General features: G+C 40.1%; 1 protein-coding gene and 1 long non-coding RNA gene across 18 annotated transcripts in view; both read left to right on the top strand.

Annotated features, from left to right (window-relative positions):
• The window catches only part of ppp1r12a (protein phosphatase 1, regulatory subunit 12A), a 55,721-nt gene that overhangs the window by 15,885 nt on the left and 20,541 nt on the right, over positions 1-19,295 (top strand). For 12 of the 17 annotated variants that reach the window (XR_014870146.1, XM_085137620.1, XM_085137619.1 and 9 more), the window contains exons 2-9: positions 8,097-8,227; positions 10,739-10,857; positions 16,175-16,334; positions 16,930-17,074; positions 17,145-17,219; positions 17,363-17,454; positions 17,791-17,948; positions 18,140-18,258. Coding sequence is in view for 16 of the 17 variants with exons in the window: in XM_085137620.1 (XP_084993746.1) it covers positions 8,097-8,227; positions 10,739-10,857; positions 16,175-16,334; positions 16,930-17,074; positions 17,145-17,219; positions 17,363-17,454; positions 17,791-17,948; positions 18,140-18,258 (999 nt within the window). In the remaining variant the exon portion in view is untranslated. The remainder of the gene's footprint in view (positions 1-8,096; positions 8,228-10,738; positions 10,858-16,174; positions 16,335-16,929; positions 17,075-17,144; positions 17,220-17,362; positions 17,455-17,790; positions 17,949-18,139; positions 18,259-19,295) is intronic. The other 5 variants (XM_085137612.1, XM_085137615.1, XM_085137607.1 and 2 more) reach the window with 3 other exon arrangements.
• LOC146499387 (uncharacterized) lies at positions 10,864-15,277 on the top strand. The gene is made up of 2 exons (XR_014870147.1): positions 10,864-11,121; positions 11,165-15,277. It is a non-coding gene; the product is annotated as an uncharacterized LOC146499387 (long non-coding RNA).

Here is a 19,295-nt window from a genome sequence, read left to right as displayed (position 1 = left end):
TGTTACGTAGTTAAAAATCTAGTTAAGCACAACAAATGCGTAATGAATAGCTTAAACAAGAACATGTATCTCAAAATTGAATACAGTATGTCTTTAAATAGTTGAAGTAAAAACAAAGTAAAAATATAAATTGTTGTAATATACAACAAATTTGAAAGTGTTAAAAGAAGTACTAAATGTCATAAAAACAAAGGCATAATTGCACAACAATTTTCCTGACCATAAAAGGTCCTGAGAGTTGCTTCAATAACAGTTAAGTCCTGCCTGCAAGAGGTTAAAAAAGAAGGATGGCACCACAGATGCTCCTTTCAGCGTTAGTTTTTTGATGTTGTCTCTCTCAGCGGTTTGCTGCAAGTGCTGCCTTGAAGGGTTATCCAACGAACCCCCGCGTGCTTTAAAATGAAGTCCTTTCTCTATTTATTTATGTTTCTTACAAAAGCCCGGCAAGGCCTGAACCCATGTTCTCTCTTTGGCTTTTTTGTCATGGCAACACACCGGCCTCCTTTCTTCAATGCACGTCATGGGTGCATTTTTGGCTTTTCCCATCTTGTATGCAGCACTTGTACAGAGTATGGTTTGATTCCTCCATATTATCTCAGGATTAGGCTGACACACGCAGTATTGTTGTCTCTGTCCTGATCTGCTCCATATTTATCTCTGCTGGCTCGGAATGGTTTAGTAATTTAATCTCACAACTGTGCTTTTAAACAGCCCTCCATGGTGCGGTAATTTATAAATATGGAAAGGAGAGACATGCACATTGTGCTGCTTAAGTTGTGTGTCCAAGGAATTCATTGGCAGCTGCTCTTCTTTGAAAGTTTGTCTTAAAAAAAAAAAAAAAAAAAAAAAAAAAAAGCAAGTCAACAATGAAAGCAATGCTTATATTGAGCATTTTTGATGACTCTGTTTAGGATGATAAAACCTGATGACATGTTCATGAGCTGTATCAATATCTTACTGTGGTTGAGTAAGGAGATGGGTTTAATTTTGCTGTTGCACAAACTGCCACTTGAAGTGGCAAATGCAGGCATATAACACAGGCATCTTGTGATTTAGAGCAAATTAGATGTCAAGCCGTCTGTTATGACTGATGGGTTAAAATAGGTTTGCACTGGCCTTAAAAACCATTATAGCACTGGGCATTTCAACAATATGTACATGTGCCGGTGTATAAATTACTATGAATAGCTTTATTTACTGTAGTAATTGGAATGTTTCTGTCAAATGGTGAGAAATCACAGAAAAATTGATAGGGTTTTTAAAAAAATTGGATAACGCATTCTTTGCCTTTGCAGTATGTGGCAAAGATGCATACTGCAAAGGCAGGTCTACTCTGAGCCAGGAAAAAACCCTGGTCACCACCACAGAAACATGAAAGGAGCATAGATGATTGTCAAACTTGTTCGTTGTTTCTGATTATTTTAAAATTGCAACAGGGTTTTCTTGGAGAACTGCACTCTCTTCGACATTTCACTGAGAGTTCTTGCTGAGCCACATCCCACAATGGATTAACAGAGCTGTTTTCAGAAGCTAGCCACATAATGTACTTTAACGACCAGTCAAATGGAGCATCCTGCATCCATTGATTAGTTCTTGAGGTGTGTGTGTGTGTGTGTGCGCGCGTGTGCGTATATTTGTTTTTCCTTCCCAGAAGTGTCATGTTCTCTTACGGAGAACCTTTTTTATCTTAAAGAGAAGCAAGAACTCAGCCCTGACGGGATGAATCATATGTTTAATGACGCATGGCAGCTCAGCCTTCAGTGAGTTATGACTTTGTCTCCAAGGTCAATCTAGGATTTCATTTACTTCAAGGATTAATTGGAGAACAGAATTCACATTGTTTTAGCTAAAATGTTTTTGGTTTTTTACCACCTTTATTTTTATGCTTCAGCACACCTTTATTTTACCTGCATATCCAATAACTTCAGACTTCACAAGGCCTTCTTTTCTCCTCTCCGCACACTGGCCAAACAGGTTTAATTGGCTACATGTCTGCTTCAGAGTGAGTCACTCCATGTCTGAAGGCACACTACAGCACCTATATGTTGCTCGGGGGCTGATTGAATTGTATAAACATGATTAAGCTCAGCTGGAGTATGCCATCTCCCTTACATCAGCATTATAACCAAAGGTGCATGAATAGGCCTTTAGATTCTATGATGTGCTAGACGAGGATGTCATGGTACTTGTCTCATTCCTCCTTTTCTTTCCCTTGGGTGTGGATTCTTTTAGCATCATTAAGATTGGAGATGATAAAATGATTTCAGTTATTAAGTTTGTTATTTGAAATTACACTCTGTAGCCCTGCATTTCTGCATGATACAAAACAGAAACCAATGAATTTAACCTGTTCCACTTTGTATATCTGAATGACTGTCGTAAAGCAGAACAGAGCTGTCGGATCAAAGGGGAAATGGTACCATTGCTTTCCTCTTTGCATAGTTCCTGAATGGTGACGTAGATTAAAATGAGAGCACATGGGTATCATCTTATTTGAAGATGCTGTAATAAATCTGAGGCCTTTCATATGAAAATGTCCAGTTTTAGATTACCAACTTTGGGAATGTTTTTTCCTTCTAATTGATCTTGTACTTCCAACTAATAATTAAAAAAAATTAACAGAACGTACCTGAACTTAACTGTTAACCTGTTAAGAAATAACCAGCAATTATTCATTATACTTGGCTATAATTACTCTAAATCCATTTGAAGACTAACTTAAGGTTCATGTACTATATACTGTATATAGAACAGTACAACTTGTACTTTGCACTTTGTTGTAGATTTAACACACTATAAACCAAATCTAGAATAGTGCTATACCCCACACTATACCTTGCCATGCACCACGAATGTAACTACAGCTCAATCGTGATGGTCTCTGCGGTACTACTATACAGTGTAAATGGTTTGTTGATTGGCACATGGCTGATATCTCTACCCTATTTCCTGTGATTCAATAAAGGTAACTTAGTTGAGCTTTATCAGCTCTTAAGTCCAGCATGAGTTCATTTTCAGTTTTGATGCCAGACAATGCAGACAACTAAAATGCAATGTGGCTACACTTTGGTAGTACATGCATAGCAGCATTATCTAGTATAATTTAATAGGCCTGGGTCAAAGATGAGCCTAGCACTGGTGCAGCATTCTATTTTCTTACAAATAGAAAATTTAAAAAATGACTTACGAGTTTATTTAACTCTTATATCCACTAATTTAAGCCCATTCTTGGGGCTCCTATACTATCATACTTTTGATTCAGGCTGTTAGTATGGCACCTGTCAACCACAGAAAATTACAGCTATTAAGGGATTACCTTTGTTGGGCTCCTGGTGGGAGCCTGTGAAGGAAGGCTGGTGACGCACTGAAGAGGGAGGTCGCAGCCACCAGTGCATTCACCTTAAGGGGCTTGTTTCCATTCTTGGACAAAGACTTTGAAGAGATAATAAGTGTGGGGGATGACTGAGGGGAGAGGATTTAGATGAAAGTATGGGGGACAGTTTTCAGATGAGCAGCAGAAAGCTGTAAAGATGGCCGCCAAGTACATGCACATTTTGCAGCTGTGAGCGAGGAAATGAAAAGCGCTAATCTATATTGGGTGGTTTATTTTTGCAATACAGATTAAATTGTCAGATTAATAAAAGGAGACTAGCAGTTGTCTGTGCTTTGCATGTCTGTTATCACTCGTGGTGTTTTGCATGTGGAAGAAAAACTTGATTGGCTACTTCAATTGAAGTACAGTCTATTGGACAGCTCACTTTACTTCCTGGCTTCCTCTAGTTGAGGAATGCAGGAACACTCAGTCAGCTGTCTGTAAGGACCACTTATCTTTATTTCCAATCCTGCAAAGCAATAGACTCCTTTATGAATCTCTGGAGGATACGCAGAGCAAAATGGCCACAGCAAGGACGGTGATTGGAAGTGACAAATTACAGCTGGTCCTCCTTATAGGGGAAAAATATGGGAGCAGCGTCTATTTGCTTTCTGTCTGTGCTGATTAGTATTATTGCATGCATATACAAAACTGTGACACTCTGAGGTTTTCTGCCTTCCCCAAAAGTAAGATCACAAGATTTTGATAGAAAATCTTATCCTTTTTCTTTTTTTTAATCTTGTTGTTCTTTTCATTTTTTTAAGCAGGGTCTAATTTACTTTTACTTAATATCTTTTAATTGGGTCAATAAAACAGTAAAATGCATAAATTTCAATAACTTTAGGTAAAACAGACCAATCAGTAGTTGCGAGCAGTTGTTTTGTTTTAACATTTTTTGATAGTAAAGTAGTTTGTGCAGCCAGAGGTTAGCTTAGCTCACGTTTTATGGATGAGTAAAGAAGGGCTGACTGCTGTTCAAGGTATTCACTTTTTGGGTGCTGCAGCTACTTCTCCCGGGAGAGAACAAACCCAAACAAAAGTTAAGACTGAGTCGCTTACAGAGGTGCAGCTAAGTTGTTGTTACTTCGAGTAAAGCTTGTTGAGGAATTAATTCCTAATTGTCTTCTCTCCTCCCCCGCTGGTCTGTTTTCTAAATGTCAACACTAGCTCCTGTGTGTGCTTTTGTGCCTTGGGTCATGACTCGACAGTGTTTATCCAGTTTGAGGCTCTGTAGCTGTGTAAAAGCATGTGCCGTCATTGCTTTAGATCAGACATCATTCAGACTAGTTAAGGCAAATGGTCTATTTACTGTTTACCTTAATACGGAATTGTTAAAGTTAAGTGAATTAAAGTTAGTTTTGACTGGTAGCATTATTTGTACAATTTTTATTATAGATGTTGCACTACTGATGTGAATTCTTTGACTCCTTTTTTTGTGGTGGCTATGGCCCAGGAGGTCAGTGGTTCAATCAGTGGATCAAGATCAGAGTCTGAGTTTGGGGATGATGATTAGACAATATTCAGATCACAAAAAGCAGTATGCAGGTACCTATCCATTTACCATTTGCCTCAGTATGTATAGTGGACACTTTGTTTCATATCAGCCTTAATGCATGCATTAGCTACCTTATTGATTATAGCTTAGTTCGTTAAAAATAAAGAAAAACTGCACATGCTTTCGTCTATTAGGGAGTAAATTGTTTCCTGGAATAACAAAACAACAATTTGTGGTATTACCCATTCTGTATAACCTAAACTAAATGAAGGATATTTATGTTGAGATGCATTTACCTATACAAGCAGTATGTCGTTGAAATGAACAGGATATGGTATATGTGGTTTTGATTTTTTAAATTATTTTTTATGTTTGTTTTTTGATCAGTTTTGCCAGTGCAGCTCCTGCGTAGGGACCACACAGTGCTTTGTGTTGACACAGAGGGGCACATAATTCTCCCATGATGATGGCATCAAACTAATAAACCTGTTGTACTAATGATGAGAGTTGCAGCCTTGGTTGTGGTTGATCTCTTTAAATCAAAGTCCATTTGCAGCTTCAGGGACTCGGTGGGGCATTAAACCCTACGACATCATCATACACAAACGCTCATTCACACGGTCAGTAAGCTCAGGGAGGCCTCTGCAGGCACTCTGTAGCTCTGGTGCTGTAAACGGCCCAAATTTGGACAAGGATTCCAGCCAGATAGCGGTTTGCCCTGAACGTGAGGACGCCGTGTGTTCATGCGTCTGTTTCCCCTGTCCACACGTTTGTTGCCATAGCAACTACAGGAGATGGCCTGACTGTGTTCAAATATGAGTTTGAAGTTTTGGTTTTGTTTTGTTTTTTTTTTAATTTCTTTAATATATTGCGCAAGTGGTAATTGTGGATTTCAAGTGTTTATCTCAAGTATTTACTACAATCATTTAGCAGTTGAGCATTTTGTTAGGAAAGCTACAGCTACATTTTTTTATTTTTACTTTTTTGCACTCCAACTTCATGACTTTATTTATGACCCCTGCTTTACATGTCACCTCATGTTTGATGTGAGACATTATTTAACCTCAGGCCATTTGTGTGCACTGAATGAAAAGTGCACTGTATGCTCTTTTCTTCTGCTTTTATTAACTTCCTGATTTGGATTTCGACAGCTTCTTTTTTCTCTCTCAGCCTTTTGATAAATGAATTGTACACAATTTATAATATTTTAGTTATGGCCTAAAAAATCTATATTATTTTGGTACTTAAACATGCCGAGAGACAAAAAGAAAAACAACTCCTTGTAGAGCTTGGGCCATACCTAAATAAGTTTGAAAAAGGGGAAACTTGAATGAATATACACAGCGACAATAATAATTCACTTAATAATGTGTGTGTAACTGATGTTACTGTAAATGGGCAATAAGGAGGCAATAGTTTGAAATTTTCAGTTCCAGCTCTTAAGGATCTCAGATGTAAGGAAGAGATGCAAAATGAAGGAAGCAAGGATTGGCATAATGAAAATGACATGTGGTTGTGGATTTAAACACTCATGCTTCTAGCATGCACCCCTGGAAGGGCAGTGAACAAATGCGAGTTCTGAAATTCACAAGAAAACAAACAAAATGAGCAGTATTTTACTGCTTAGAAAACTTGTGAAAGCTATCATGGATACAGAATAAAACTGGCAGGCCTTAAACAGTGGTTTCCCTTCTAATGAAATGGGAAATTCGGCTTTCAGAAATGTAAATTTCCTTTTCTAACTAACAAATAGAAAATGCAAATTTGTTCCTATCATGGTGCAAGTTTGCCTTCATAATCTAAGCAGAGTCACTATACCTCCCACTTTATGAGTCAGAGGATCTTAAATTAATCTCATCTGTGTTACTTTCATTTTAATTGTGTCATTTGGGTAGTTTGGTTAGGTGGGGCCTTCCAGAGAGAGGTTCAATATTACCACTGCTGTAGAAGCATCATACTGGTCTATGATGAACACTAACTGCAAAGCTGCTCATATAAATTCTAAAGCAGTCTTTGTGCTCCTGATCTTGTTTAGTGACACTCTGTAATATGTCCTTTGTCCTCCTATTTTAGTGGGTGGTCTCCTTGTGTGCTGCACAGTAATATGCTTCTTTTGGAGTGTTTGTGGTCTTTAATGTTCAGAGTCAAACTATATTTAGGATGGGTTTGTGCACAGTCTCCCTCTGGTATCTTCACCCAGCCTAGAAAGTCTGTTCTGAGCTCGGCCTCTGAGCGGAACAGAGTTCTTTTAATGTGAAATCCTTCTGGTTTTACTTGTTGGGTTCTCCAATTTCCCCTCACCCCAACTTGCATACCTGTTAAGGACATCCTCCCTCCTGTCTGTAAACAAGAAACAGGCATCCTGTCTGTCACCAGCACTAAAGAATGGCCAAACGATTGGATTGAGTGCTGGCAATTAGAGGCATTAAATTTTCTTTCCACACAGATGTTGATTTGAAGAATTCATCATCTTCTTAGTATGAAGAGAATGTACTTTGTGTTTGTCCATGTGCATGTGTAGTTTTTGTGGTTTCAATTACTGAGACTTACTAATTTTTCACAATACTAAACTTCCTAACTTTAGACGCTGCAAATACAGGGCCTCCAAAATTTAAATGAATGCCTTTTTATTTATTTATTTTCTCGAGGCCCTGTTTATTTGTCATAAAAACAAGACTGTGACATGAAGGTGGTGATAGCACTGTAAGTGGGAGGAGGTGGAAATATGTGGGCACTGCAGTTTGTCAAGTTGAGGTTTAGAGCAACAAAGCACAGCTGGTGTCTCTGTATTATTACTGCAAATAATGATAATTAAATGGTTTATGCATTCAAAATCCAATTGTTTTTGACAGCTCTGTACTTGAAGATGTATAGCACAGCTAACCTTTTTTTCAGGTTTTTGTTTCTACACTATATAACTCTCAGGATAAAGTAGCAGCAAATATATGCACAGCACCCCAGTGCCTCTGTCAGCAGTACTATGCTATGTGGTATTTCTAGCACCCCTGCTATGTGCGAGCATTTTGAGAATGCTTCAGCTGCCAAAATCTCCCAGCAATGCACATGGCAACCAATCGGGGGTGTAATGCCCTTTCCATGAGAGATGCAACTATAGCACAGGCCACCCCACTGACATAAGCACTCAAGCATGTGTGCATGTACCCAAGTGCACTTAGTTCAACACAGTCAAGAAGTTGTGGCTTTATTTGTTTTTCTCCCCTGTCTCAGGCATGCATAGATGACAATGTTGACATGGTGACTTTCCTGGTGGAGCATGGAGCCTGCATCAACCAGCCTGATAACGAGGGCTGGATCCCCCTCCACGCTGCAGCTTCCTGTGGATACCTAGACATAGCAGAGTGAGTATCAAGAGGCCTTTTTGGCGCTAGTATCTATTTCATCAGGTTTGATTTCTGCCGACTCATCCTCACTTCCTGTTTTGTTTTGTGCTGCAGATATTTTGTAACTGCTAAACTCCTCCCTGAACCTTTTGTGCAAAGTTTTCGTTAACATTTCTGGACTGTGAGGCACAAAGTGACTTTAGGGCTGGCCTAGCAGTTTTCTTATCATGCATCGTCTCTGTACAGCTGGATACAGCATGAGATGATAATATAAGTGATATCTGATTACGTTAACACCAAGAGCAAAAAAATTCCCTGACAGTGTTTAGAGCAGTCTGAAACCAGAGCTTTTAGTTTGCATGATATACTTGTGCACATCCTCATCTCGTTACTGGAAACTGTGACAAGGTTTAATATGAGCATCAAATATTGTACCAGAGTGTATATGTGACATACGTTAAGGAAACTCAAAATGGGTTCACTTAACGTTGCATGTGTGCCTTTCTGTTGTTATATCTGGCACTGTGTTGACTAATATTTGGCAGTCCTTTAAGCTGGTGGAGAGTTTTCTTTATCTGAGCTGCACCTGTGGACAAAGGGTATCATTTGCTGTACAGATTCAGGGGTTTTCCTCACTCAGGGGTGATGAAAAAAAACTAAGCTGGGGGGTTGTTGACCCATGATGCCATTTCATACGGTGTGCCAGAATCAAAATGCCAAGAACCAATCATAGCCTGTACAACAGTTCTCATCACATTTGGACAGCAGCGGCAGCCCATCTGATAACTTGCACATTGTTATGTGTGTACATCTGTGATGTAATCAAATATGGAGAGATCAGGGTCACCTGCTGTATCTGGAATCAAGCTCTGAAGTTTCACTCAAGTATTTTCTTGCTCATAGTGTTTTTTCAACTGAGAAGACTGCTCATAGGGCAGAGATGCTATCATAGGATATTTAAACTAGCTAAAGGGGGTTGATGGAGCTCAGTCGTGCTCATTGTTCAGATTATTGAGAGAGTGCTATGACCTGCTTTATTTGTGTTGCATTACAGGAACCTGGCTAAGAATGTATTCCTCACTGCTGGTGTTTTCCCAAAGTTTACAAACAGCCATTGGAGGAAAAACATCTTACATTAGCCATTTAACTGAACTGCCCAAATGGTCTTCTCAGAGCAGCAAAATCTGCATTCAGCTGGCCTGAACTTGACATCAGCACAGAAAACAAGAAGCTTTCTGTTGTCGCATTTTGAAGCAAAAGGTCAAGTGCCGATCCTCATACTGGTGACTAATGGAGACGACATGTCACGGAGAGAAACTCGACAACCTGATGTGGGCGGTGAGCTCTCAGTAGACCCATTTTAATCCCAGGATCTTCATTGACAACAGCAGGAACTGCAAAGCAGGGCTGGATCTGTCCCTAGAAGTGACCACAGCCTTCTAATTGTAGGCTTGGTTCAAAAGCTCCAGACCGCAAAGCCAGGAAAACTAGTAAAGCCAACCTAAAATAGGCAGAATAGAAAGTGCAATCAAAAAGAGATAAAAACCTTGAAATGTAACTGTGTAGTAAGTCAGTAGTTGCTATTTAAGGGGGTGGGAATTGGATTGTGCGTGTTTAAAGTCTAATGAGAAGGCCTTGAATCGTGCCACAGTTTTAATTTGAGGCAGCTTAACTCAAGATGTAGACGGGTTAACATATTTTGAGTGACTATTGAGAGTAGTATTTAAAATGTAACCAAGTAGACGTGAATGCAGTGTTAAATTGTGTTCTTTATAGAAGGTTTCATGGCCCAAACCTTGATCTTCCTGGATAATCCTGGAGAAACATATCTGCTTGAAGCGTGTCCTTTGAGATGATACTAGAGCTCAGAGATGCTGCTTATGTTGGGAGAAAGAAGAGGGAGGCGTACGGCCCAAAGAACAGTCCCATCAGTGAAAAATGATGGTGGCAGTATTATACTGTGGGGATGCCTCAGTGCATCTCCAACTGGGAATCTTGTCGAGGTGTCGTCCACCAGATCCGTTGCTCCTGGTGAAGAACTGCCTTCTCAGAATGGAAATGCTTCATCATCATCGACCAGTTATTTTGCAGAAAAATGTTAATTGTTACTACACATTGACCGGGGTTTTGCCACTCCTCGCCATCACTACATTCTTAGCTTCTTAGGTGTGGTATGTTCAGTGTTTACATAGCCGGAAGAGGACCCAATACAGTTTAAACACACCATGATGTGAAGGTCATGACTGTCTAAACTGGAGACACAGGTTGTGGTGTAGTTATTGGCTAATGTTGGCACAGAACCAAGAAAAACATTGCACATGTCTCATTTTGAACCGTTTACTCATTTGTTCAAGGAGGGCACTTTTGCCTTTAGCCCATTTTCAAACCCTTGAGAGCTAAAGTTCACCGCAACCTTTAATACAGCTGATTCTTGCAGTTTAAAGATTGCTCTGAAAAATATTCTGTTGCCACTAGTTTAACTCTTTTTGTGGTGGTTTTTTTTTTTTTTTGTGATGTTTTGTTTTGTAGGTATCTCATCAGCCAGGGTGCCAGCGTAGGAGTTGTAAACAGTGAGGGCGAGACGCCTCTGGACATTGCCGAAGAGGAGGCAATGGAGGAGCTCCTGCAGAATGAGATCAACCGGCAAGGTACAGTATTACAGTAATGTTGAACTTTGCTCTCCTAGTTTGTAGTAATATTATTTATGCAGAAGTGAACCCTTTTATATAGGTTTGCAATAAGTCCTTTTGTTTTCAGTGTACAGTAGCTCTAATCTTATTATCCCACACCCCACGTAAATAAAACAAAAGCAAACAACCAAAACTGGATAATCTGCTTTTAGTGTCTCTTGGCAAATATTAATTATCTGGCACAGAGCTATAGAGATTAATTTAGCCCTTAGCAGGCCACTTGTTAAGGCCTGAACAACTCTGTAGCCAATCTTTTGGGTTAGAGGACAAGGCATTGCACCTCCTTTCACCACAGTTTTTTAAGCAAAGTCAACATATGGTTTGTTAATAATAATAATAAAATTTGTGGCAGACTTTACACAGATGAGTTTTGTCTCCAGGTAAAAACTCCACCAGAATACCTGCACCTCCAGTCTCCAGCCATGACAAATAAATCAGCCAACAGTTTGTAGTGTTTCCGCGATTGTAGTGATTGATGGTGCAGCGCAGGACCCAAATGTGAAAGAAAGAATGAAATGGAGACAGATGGATGTTGAGCTTTTGGTTGCTGAAGTTTAGTGTCTGTACACTGTAAGTGCCTCATAGTTGAGCACTGTTGTTTGTTCCAACTTAATCATGTGATGTCTAGAAACAGGCCTGCGGACATGCTGAAGGTAACATAGCAGCCAGGGGCCCCATTTGTATTCATGCATGTATGAGTATGTTTTCAAATAGGATCTGAATTCTCACTGGGTGTCAGTCGCTTGCTGTTTTCCACCCTCCTGTTTGACTGAAAAACTTACATAATATAGAGTTGCAATCCACTTGTGTCATGAGCACTCGTGATGATTCAAAAGCAAAACGTCAGGTGTTACTATTTTTGGTCAGGGCGCTCTTGATGAAAGGCCCTTCCCTGTGGTGAGGGGCCATGCCCAGACGTGCTAACTGGCCTGAGGCCAGAGGGGGTGCTCCTCGGCTTCACTAATAAAGCCTGGCTAGCTTGCTGTTCTCTTAGGTACACATTGTGGTTAAGGTGCATGAATATTATATATTTTTATATTTTACTAAAGGTGGTGCTTGATCCAACTTAGAAAGGACTAACCATTAAAGTTATTAAAGGAAGGTTTAGCATACATGTTAATAATACTGGTGGGCGTATTCTCAAGAAAATTTCTCAAATGAATCTGTCTACACCCTTCTTGATCCAGGGACTCAACTCATGCATGCTGTGGAGTAAATTTATAGTCTTGGAGGACGTATGTAGTGTTCGACCACTTTAGTTAATAGTTTGCACTGAGGTTCAAAGTTGAAACCTTACACAGGTAGTCAGATTGTGCAAGTGCGTAGAATTGCACAAATTTCAGGTGTTAAGTTGCCTTTCTAACAGTCTAAAAGGCTTTCTGAGCTGTCAATCTCTGTTCTCTTTAATTCAGGATTCAAATATTTGAGAGCTTGTGGCATCCAGTGATAATTGAACCTAGAGCACTGTTTGCGCCATATTATGTAATGTCAGGGGAGTTTGCACCCACCCAGTCCTCAGGTGTCTTAGCCAGTGGCGGTTGTCAGTTTCGATTTGCCTGATGGATGCATCGCCTGGTTCATCCTCGCACTGCTTCCCCCACAATCATTGCACATTTCAGTCTTTTTTCCTTTCTTTTTTTTAAAACCAGATTACTGAATACATTTTCAATATGTGGATATTATGAATTTAATTATGAACACGGTCTTGCATAAAGTGCTAGCAAGATTATAACTCAGCTGCAAAGTGAATTTGCAAAGCTGAAGGCAGCTGCAGACAATCCACAGCTCAGCCCTTTATGCTAGAGGTAGGGCGGGCAGCATTATGCAACCAGCTGTTGTGTAATGCTTCTGTATGTTTGTAATGTGATTTTTCTCCTCGCAAAGAGATGCCAGTCATGAGGTTAAACTTGTTAGCGATTGACCGTAGTTTCGCCTTTACAGGGACAACCCTTCCATGCTCTCCTTGACCCTGATTGGGCCAATGATTTACGTGCGCTGCCATCTTCCTTGTGTTCTCCATCAGCCACAGCAAGCAAGCTGCTGCCTGTCCTTGTAATGGACTGAAAGTGGACAGCCTCACAATTGATTGAAGGTCCTGTTAGCATAAGAAGAGAGGAATGTGGATTTAGCTGGCAGCAGCTTTTCTTCAGATGAAAATGTAGCCTGATTTCTTTTGACTTGTCTTTACATTTACTTGTTGGGTTTTTGGTTGCTTCGGTGTGGGCTTCTGTAAAGTTTTCTTTTTGGGTTCACCACACAAACTCTTGGTCAAGTGGTAACAGGGCAAAGTGGGACACGATGCCTTTTTTGGTGTAGTGGACTTTCTCTTTATCTTCTTTTTGCTCAGGTAGAAGATGTGCTGTTCCCTTGTAAAAACTCAAAGTTGAACTGCTGCCAATTCCTCCACTCGCCTCTTGTTCTGTTCTTGTTTTTTTTCTTTTCAGAAGGAATAAAAGTTGTTGTTTTTTTAATCGCAAATTAATAACTCCTGTTGTCTTCGTTTTCCATAAATAAGTCATACTTAATCAACTTGATTGAACTCCCCTGGTAGGCCATAGGACCACCAGCAGTTCCCAAGCCTCAGTTGGTTCACCTCTTCATTGACCAAACCAAGCTAGTGAGGTTTAGATTTGTTCCAAACACTGGAAAAAGCAAAGTCTGATTAATGTTACCTTCTTGGTTCAGGACACTTCCAGGTAGATATTAACCGTGACCGCATTTTATTAGAACTGTCAGGTCAGAGAAGGACACAACGACAGTGAGTCAACAGGCCCAGCCTTTGTCCCAAAGCTGCTCTCTTTGACATAAAACTTTGAAATCCATTTTCTTCCTGTTTGGTTTCACTTTCTTAGAATTTAGCTTACTAATCCTCTCAATGTGCAACATAATTATCTGTGCCATGGTGGTTTTCTGTGGTACATTTAAGATTACTGAAAAAGATACGGACAGATTTGCAAGCACATTTTAGCTGCATCTACAAGGTAAGCAATCCACAATGACTTTGTGGCCAAAGATCATAGAAAGTTACCGACATTAAGTTAGGCCAGAAAGAAAACCACTGACAATGTAGAGTGAGCAGATCCTGTGATAAACTTTGTGGTGAGAGATTGAAGGGACTATCAATGAGAGTGCACGATACTGGTGACTGACACCTCACAGATTAGAAAACACATTAGAGTGTAACCTAGGCAACCGGGGCCTTAAATGTCCACCAGCGACCAGCCATCGTTTTCAAAGCGATGCAGGATGAGCAACTTGCTCAGTGTGTCATTAACCACTTGGATTTTTGGAATAATTCTTTCCCAGGTGCAAGATTTATTGGGCATTTTGTCTTATACCTTTACAAAATCTTAGTAAATTAAAATGCCAAAAAATGTTAGATGTTGCTCATAATAATCCAGATGTGGGAGGGTTGTTAGAACTTAAATTCTGCAGAATGTGATTTACATTAAGTCAGTATGGTAAAAATTTGTCAACACATTAGGCACGAGGAGATATTTGTGCATATATGTAGTCTGAGCCTCTGATGTCTACATAATTGAGTCAGTTTCCTTTCCAAAGTGTGTGTTTGCAACAAACATTATAATCCAAAGACCCTCATATTTTCAATTATTGAAAATATGAAATTTATACTAAAAATAGTTTTTAGTGTTTTCAATGTTCCTGTTTTTGTTTCATTTTTTATTAGCGTGAAACAAGCAGTTGTACTCAGGGAAACTACATTAAATCACTAACAATGAGCTTTAAATATCTCGGAGATTCACATGTCCTGCATTGTGTAAAGTAAATATTCAGCCTTAGGCTTGGAAACACGCAGTCTTGGACCGCTCTTGTTTCAGCTTGTGTCGAGTGTGGGTTAATTTCTTTTCTTTCTTTTTTCTCCTATGATATTTAATACTCATTGACTCATTATCAGAAACCTGAAAGAGTGAAAACCACTGTGTCTGTGTCTGGCGAACTTTGTTTAGGAAACAAATGTCCTTCTCATGCTCCTCTCCAGCTAGCTGAAGCTAAACCTCTGGGTAAACGTAGACTTTTCCTCTGACTGCCCTTTCCTCATGGCAGATTTGCAGACACAGATGTCCTTTCATTGCTTTAAAAAGCTTGAGGTCTTAAATCATTCTATGCTGTCAGGAAATGAGTGGTGATGTTTCCCTGGGTGCAGAACAAAAACCTAGAAGACCAGCTGAAGTTTTGGCTTCTGCCCCAGACCCTTTTTTTTTTTTTTTGGATCATTGTTTATACAGTTCATTGTAGTTATCGCTCTCAGATCGTGCAGCAGAGCATTTCAGACAGTCTTGCGCTCCAACCAGGTGTCATCAAGACAGTACAGGCGTGTCAATACAGGCTGCTCTGCATGCAGCATATAGCTTCAACATATTGAGCCACTTACCGGCTGGAGTGTTCGCAGCCGCCGTTGTATTGTTACATTGACAGATTATTGGCATAAAGCTGTTCCCTAGAGCAGATGAAATGGCTGACACCAGAGCATGGCAGAACCATGTTGTGTCTAGTTCCCTCCAAAGAAAGTTTCTAACAATGAAATGCAACAGTGCCTGGCTTGATAAAAGTGCAGTTTGAAAAAGCCTAAAAATTCATCTCATTCATCAGAGCTGAAATATTTTGTTTTGTCTTGGCTGTAATCTAGAGCAGTGCTGGCAAACTTGGTGAAAAGTTCATTCAGGCCAGGCCATTACATTAGGTCCTCAAAAGGACAAACCAATACAAGAGATTTAAGTGTCTGCATAGGTACATTTGTTTCTATATTGTTCTAAAATGTTTTCAATATAAAAGCAACCAGGCAGACTTCACACCTTAACTTTTTCAGCTGATATCTGTCGCTTATGTTCATCAGTTAGAGTAGGCTAATCTGAGAAATGTGAAAGCTACACCTTTGCTACACAGCTGTGGTCCCTTTGACGCACAGTTTGCTATTGTGAATTACACTGGCTACATTATCCCTATTAAGGGGCGCAGAATTGAACAAATATTCAACATTTGCATTCTGCGCAGCTTGCGAGAGAGACAGCTGCTATTACTAATGGTCCCCCCCCCCCCCCCCCCCAACAGAATATGAACAGGTCACTAATGCAACCTGTTCCAAACATTTGCATACCTTACTCTGGATGTAAACAAGTAGAAGTCATAAATATCTTGATCTAATTGGGTCTTGTTCTCTCTCTAGGTTCATTGCTGCAGCGGGCAGCTTGTTCCTAAGTAGCAGGTAATCCCTGGGTGTCTGTCTGTACACTATCATGCTTCTCCATTTCTCCAGGGGTTGATATCGAGGCAGCCCGGAAAGAGGAGGAGCGCATCATGTTGAGGGATGCCCGGCAGTGGCTCAACAGCGGCCAGATCCAAGACGTGCGGCATACGAAATCTGGAGGAACGGCGCTCCATGTAGCCGCCGCGAAGGGATACGTCGAGGTTTTAAAGTAAGCAGTAGCCCTCAGAGACGGTAAAACAGTTGGAGCACACTTTGGTACATAAAGTGTCTCCTGTATGTTACTTTATTTGAACACTATTTATAGTAAAGATGGTGGTGATGCCTAGCCTCATTGGTAATACCAGACATATCTCGGTCTCTGCATCTTGTCATCTTGCCTCGTTCTGACATCGTCACTGTGGGTTGTTAATACCGTTGCACTGCTCAAGGATAGAAACCGCAACGGCCTGTCCATCTGGTCCGGGAAGCCAGCCAGCACACTCTGCTGCCATAGATAGCTCTAAGATCTCTGATGTTTAGCACAACTACCGTACACGGGACAGAGATCCAAATGTTTTCCCCATCATGGCAGATTTATTGGCTGAAATATTTGCTAGCCCCACCGAGCTTTGCTAAGGGATGACTAAGATTTTCAGATTACGTCTCTGTTTTTTCGGGGAATCTGTATCTCATAAAAGTGACCTGGGGTTACAATACTGACGCACAACAGAGCTCGAAGCCTAGCAACACTTTGAAAAATCAGTTTACAGAATGAAATCCGTCATTCACTCCGCACATTCACCCTCCCTGTGTCTTCCTTGTAGGCTTTTAATCCAAGCAGGGTATGATGTAAATATTAAGGACTATGATGGCTGGACTCCTCTACATGCAGCAGCACACTGGGGCAAAGAGGAGGCCTGTAGGATACTGGTTGAGAATCTATGTGACATGGACATCATGAATAAAATGGTGAGGAACTAGAACTAGAAGCAGTCATTAGGTTAAGTGCAGTCTTTAACTCTTACGTGTTTCCCTTCAGGGTCAGACTGCTTTTGATGTAGCAGATGAAGATGTTCTGGGATACTTAGAAGAACTACAGAAGAAACAAAATCTGGTGAGTCACTTTGGCATCTGAACAAAATTCTTGAAAGATTCCAAGAAACCTTCTCATGACGGGAAAACATGTCTTAATTTTTATAGTATAATTTCATTTCCTGTGCTGGACTCATGAGTGTCTTGTTATCATCTTAATTCCAGCTGAGAAGTGAGAAGAAAGATGTTAAGAAATCTCCTCTGATTGAAACAACCACCACTGGGGACAACAATCAATCACTGAAGCCAATCAAGAGGTAACTTTCTAGTGAGAAGTAATGAATGGAAATGGTTAACTGAATCAAAAATGCTAAGGTATGACGATATCTTTAGGAGAACAATCTCACTTTGTCAAGTGTTGTTCTCTCTAAACTTTTTTTTTTCTTTCTTACTTTCATGTATGAGAGTAGCGTCTTATTATTCCTGCAATTGGCCAGAAAGTGAAGCTGTCTAAGGCAGGGGGTGAAGGAAAATGTCTTCAGTTTACCAAACTCAAAACTCTAAAAAATCTAGTTCACGTTGCTTATCTGTGAGCCCTACTCTCTACTGATGCTGCAGTACTATACTAACAGTGTTACATTTGTGTTTTTTAGCAAAGAAACGCTGCTTCTGGAGCCCGAAAAGAGCGCTCCTCGCATCGAGACCTTAGAGCCAGAGAAAGTGGACGAAGAAGAGGAGGGTAAGAAGGATGAATCAAGCTGCTCTAGTGAAGAAGAGGAGGAAGAAGATTCAGAATCAGAGACTGAAGCAGGTACTGTATGATTTTTATGTTAGACTTGTGTTTTGGCTCAAGTCTTGAGCCAAAACTTTAATTATGAACCACCAATTTAATTCTGTAATTTCTGGGCCTTTTATACTTGTTCTGCATGTTGGTCAAGAAACCATATTGTGACTATTCTCACCTGGTTTTTTTGGGGGGGGGGGGGTTTTTTGGAACCTCAGCAGAAAAGAGCAAGCCCTCAGTAGCAGTGAGCAACAGCACAACACCAACCAGCGTCACGGTGTCTTCTCCAACTAGCCCAACTAACCAGGTGACGACCCCCACTTCACCAGTTAAAAAGGTACGACCGGGGAACTCTTTGCCGTCCTGCCCTGTCTGGAGAAAGGGGATGGGGATTACTTGTTCTCCCTTTGCAACAAAAACCTGATTTTGCAGTCAGGTGTTTACATATACATTTCTATAGTTTAAATTAATGAGTAATATAAATTTAAAAATAGCTCTGTCTGGCTTGAATGAGAACATAAATGTAAGTAGCTTTTAACAAACACGGCAACAGGATAGGGACGGTTGGAAAATTCTGCAGTATAGTTGTAGGTTGTTCTAAAGGTTGGAGGAAAGTGTACAGACTAATGCATTTGGGTGGTAAAAGTAAAACTAGGCCTTGAATTACAGTCATGTTCCACTTTTGAAACTGCTGCCCTCTGCTGGCAGAATAATGCCAAGCATTTTTTCTAAAGTGAACCCTCTGAGTTTCCCCAAGGGCAGGTTTTCCTCTTTGATTTAATGGGGAAATATTGAACGCATTTAAAATATTGTGAATTATAATATTTGTGTTTACAAAAATATGTAATGTAATCATAAACTTTGTTTTTTTGTCATTAGTGCTTCTTGGTCTTTGTTCTTTGTTCTAGGTTAAAAAAATAGAACAGAAAAGTAGAAGTTGTAAAAACACAAGCAAGAAAACGTTAAGGAAGCAAGATTGAAGTGTGAAACAAACATGTTGCACATGTAGGGGATGTTCTTAAAATTTAAATTTGAGGCACCCAAGTCTGTGATATGTGATGCCACCTCCAAACCTGACTTTAGCCCTTAAATGAACCTTAAAAAAAAAAAGAGGTTGTCTCACCACCAGACACCCATCTAGAGCCTTTTTGGTTTCTTTTTTCTGCTTCTTCTCTTGAGATAAACTTCTTGTTCCTGTCCTTATTTGAAGCCTGATTCTCACTCAAACCACAATGTCCTCTGTCTAATAAGTTAGCAAAGTCCAAATTCCAGTGTTTGCATCTGTCACTTATTTTGAGAACATTAATGTCAGTGAGCATTGTGTGGTGTGACTAGGCTTTAAAATGCCTGTCTTTGCTCATAAAGTGTGTTTCT

This window comes from Neolamprologus multifasciatus, chromosome 17, assembly GCF_963576455.1.
Source record: "Neolamprologus multifasciatus chromosome 17, fNeoMul1.2, whole genome shotgun sequence".
In the NCBI taxonomy this organism is placed as follows: Eukaryota; Metazoa; Chordata; class Actinopteri; order Cichliformes; family Cichlidae; genus Neolamprologus; species Neolamprologus multifasciatus.
Note: the sequence above shows the minus strand (reverse complement) of the source record. Positions and strands in the feature narration are given on the sequence as shown.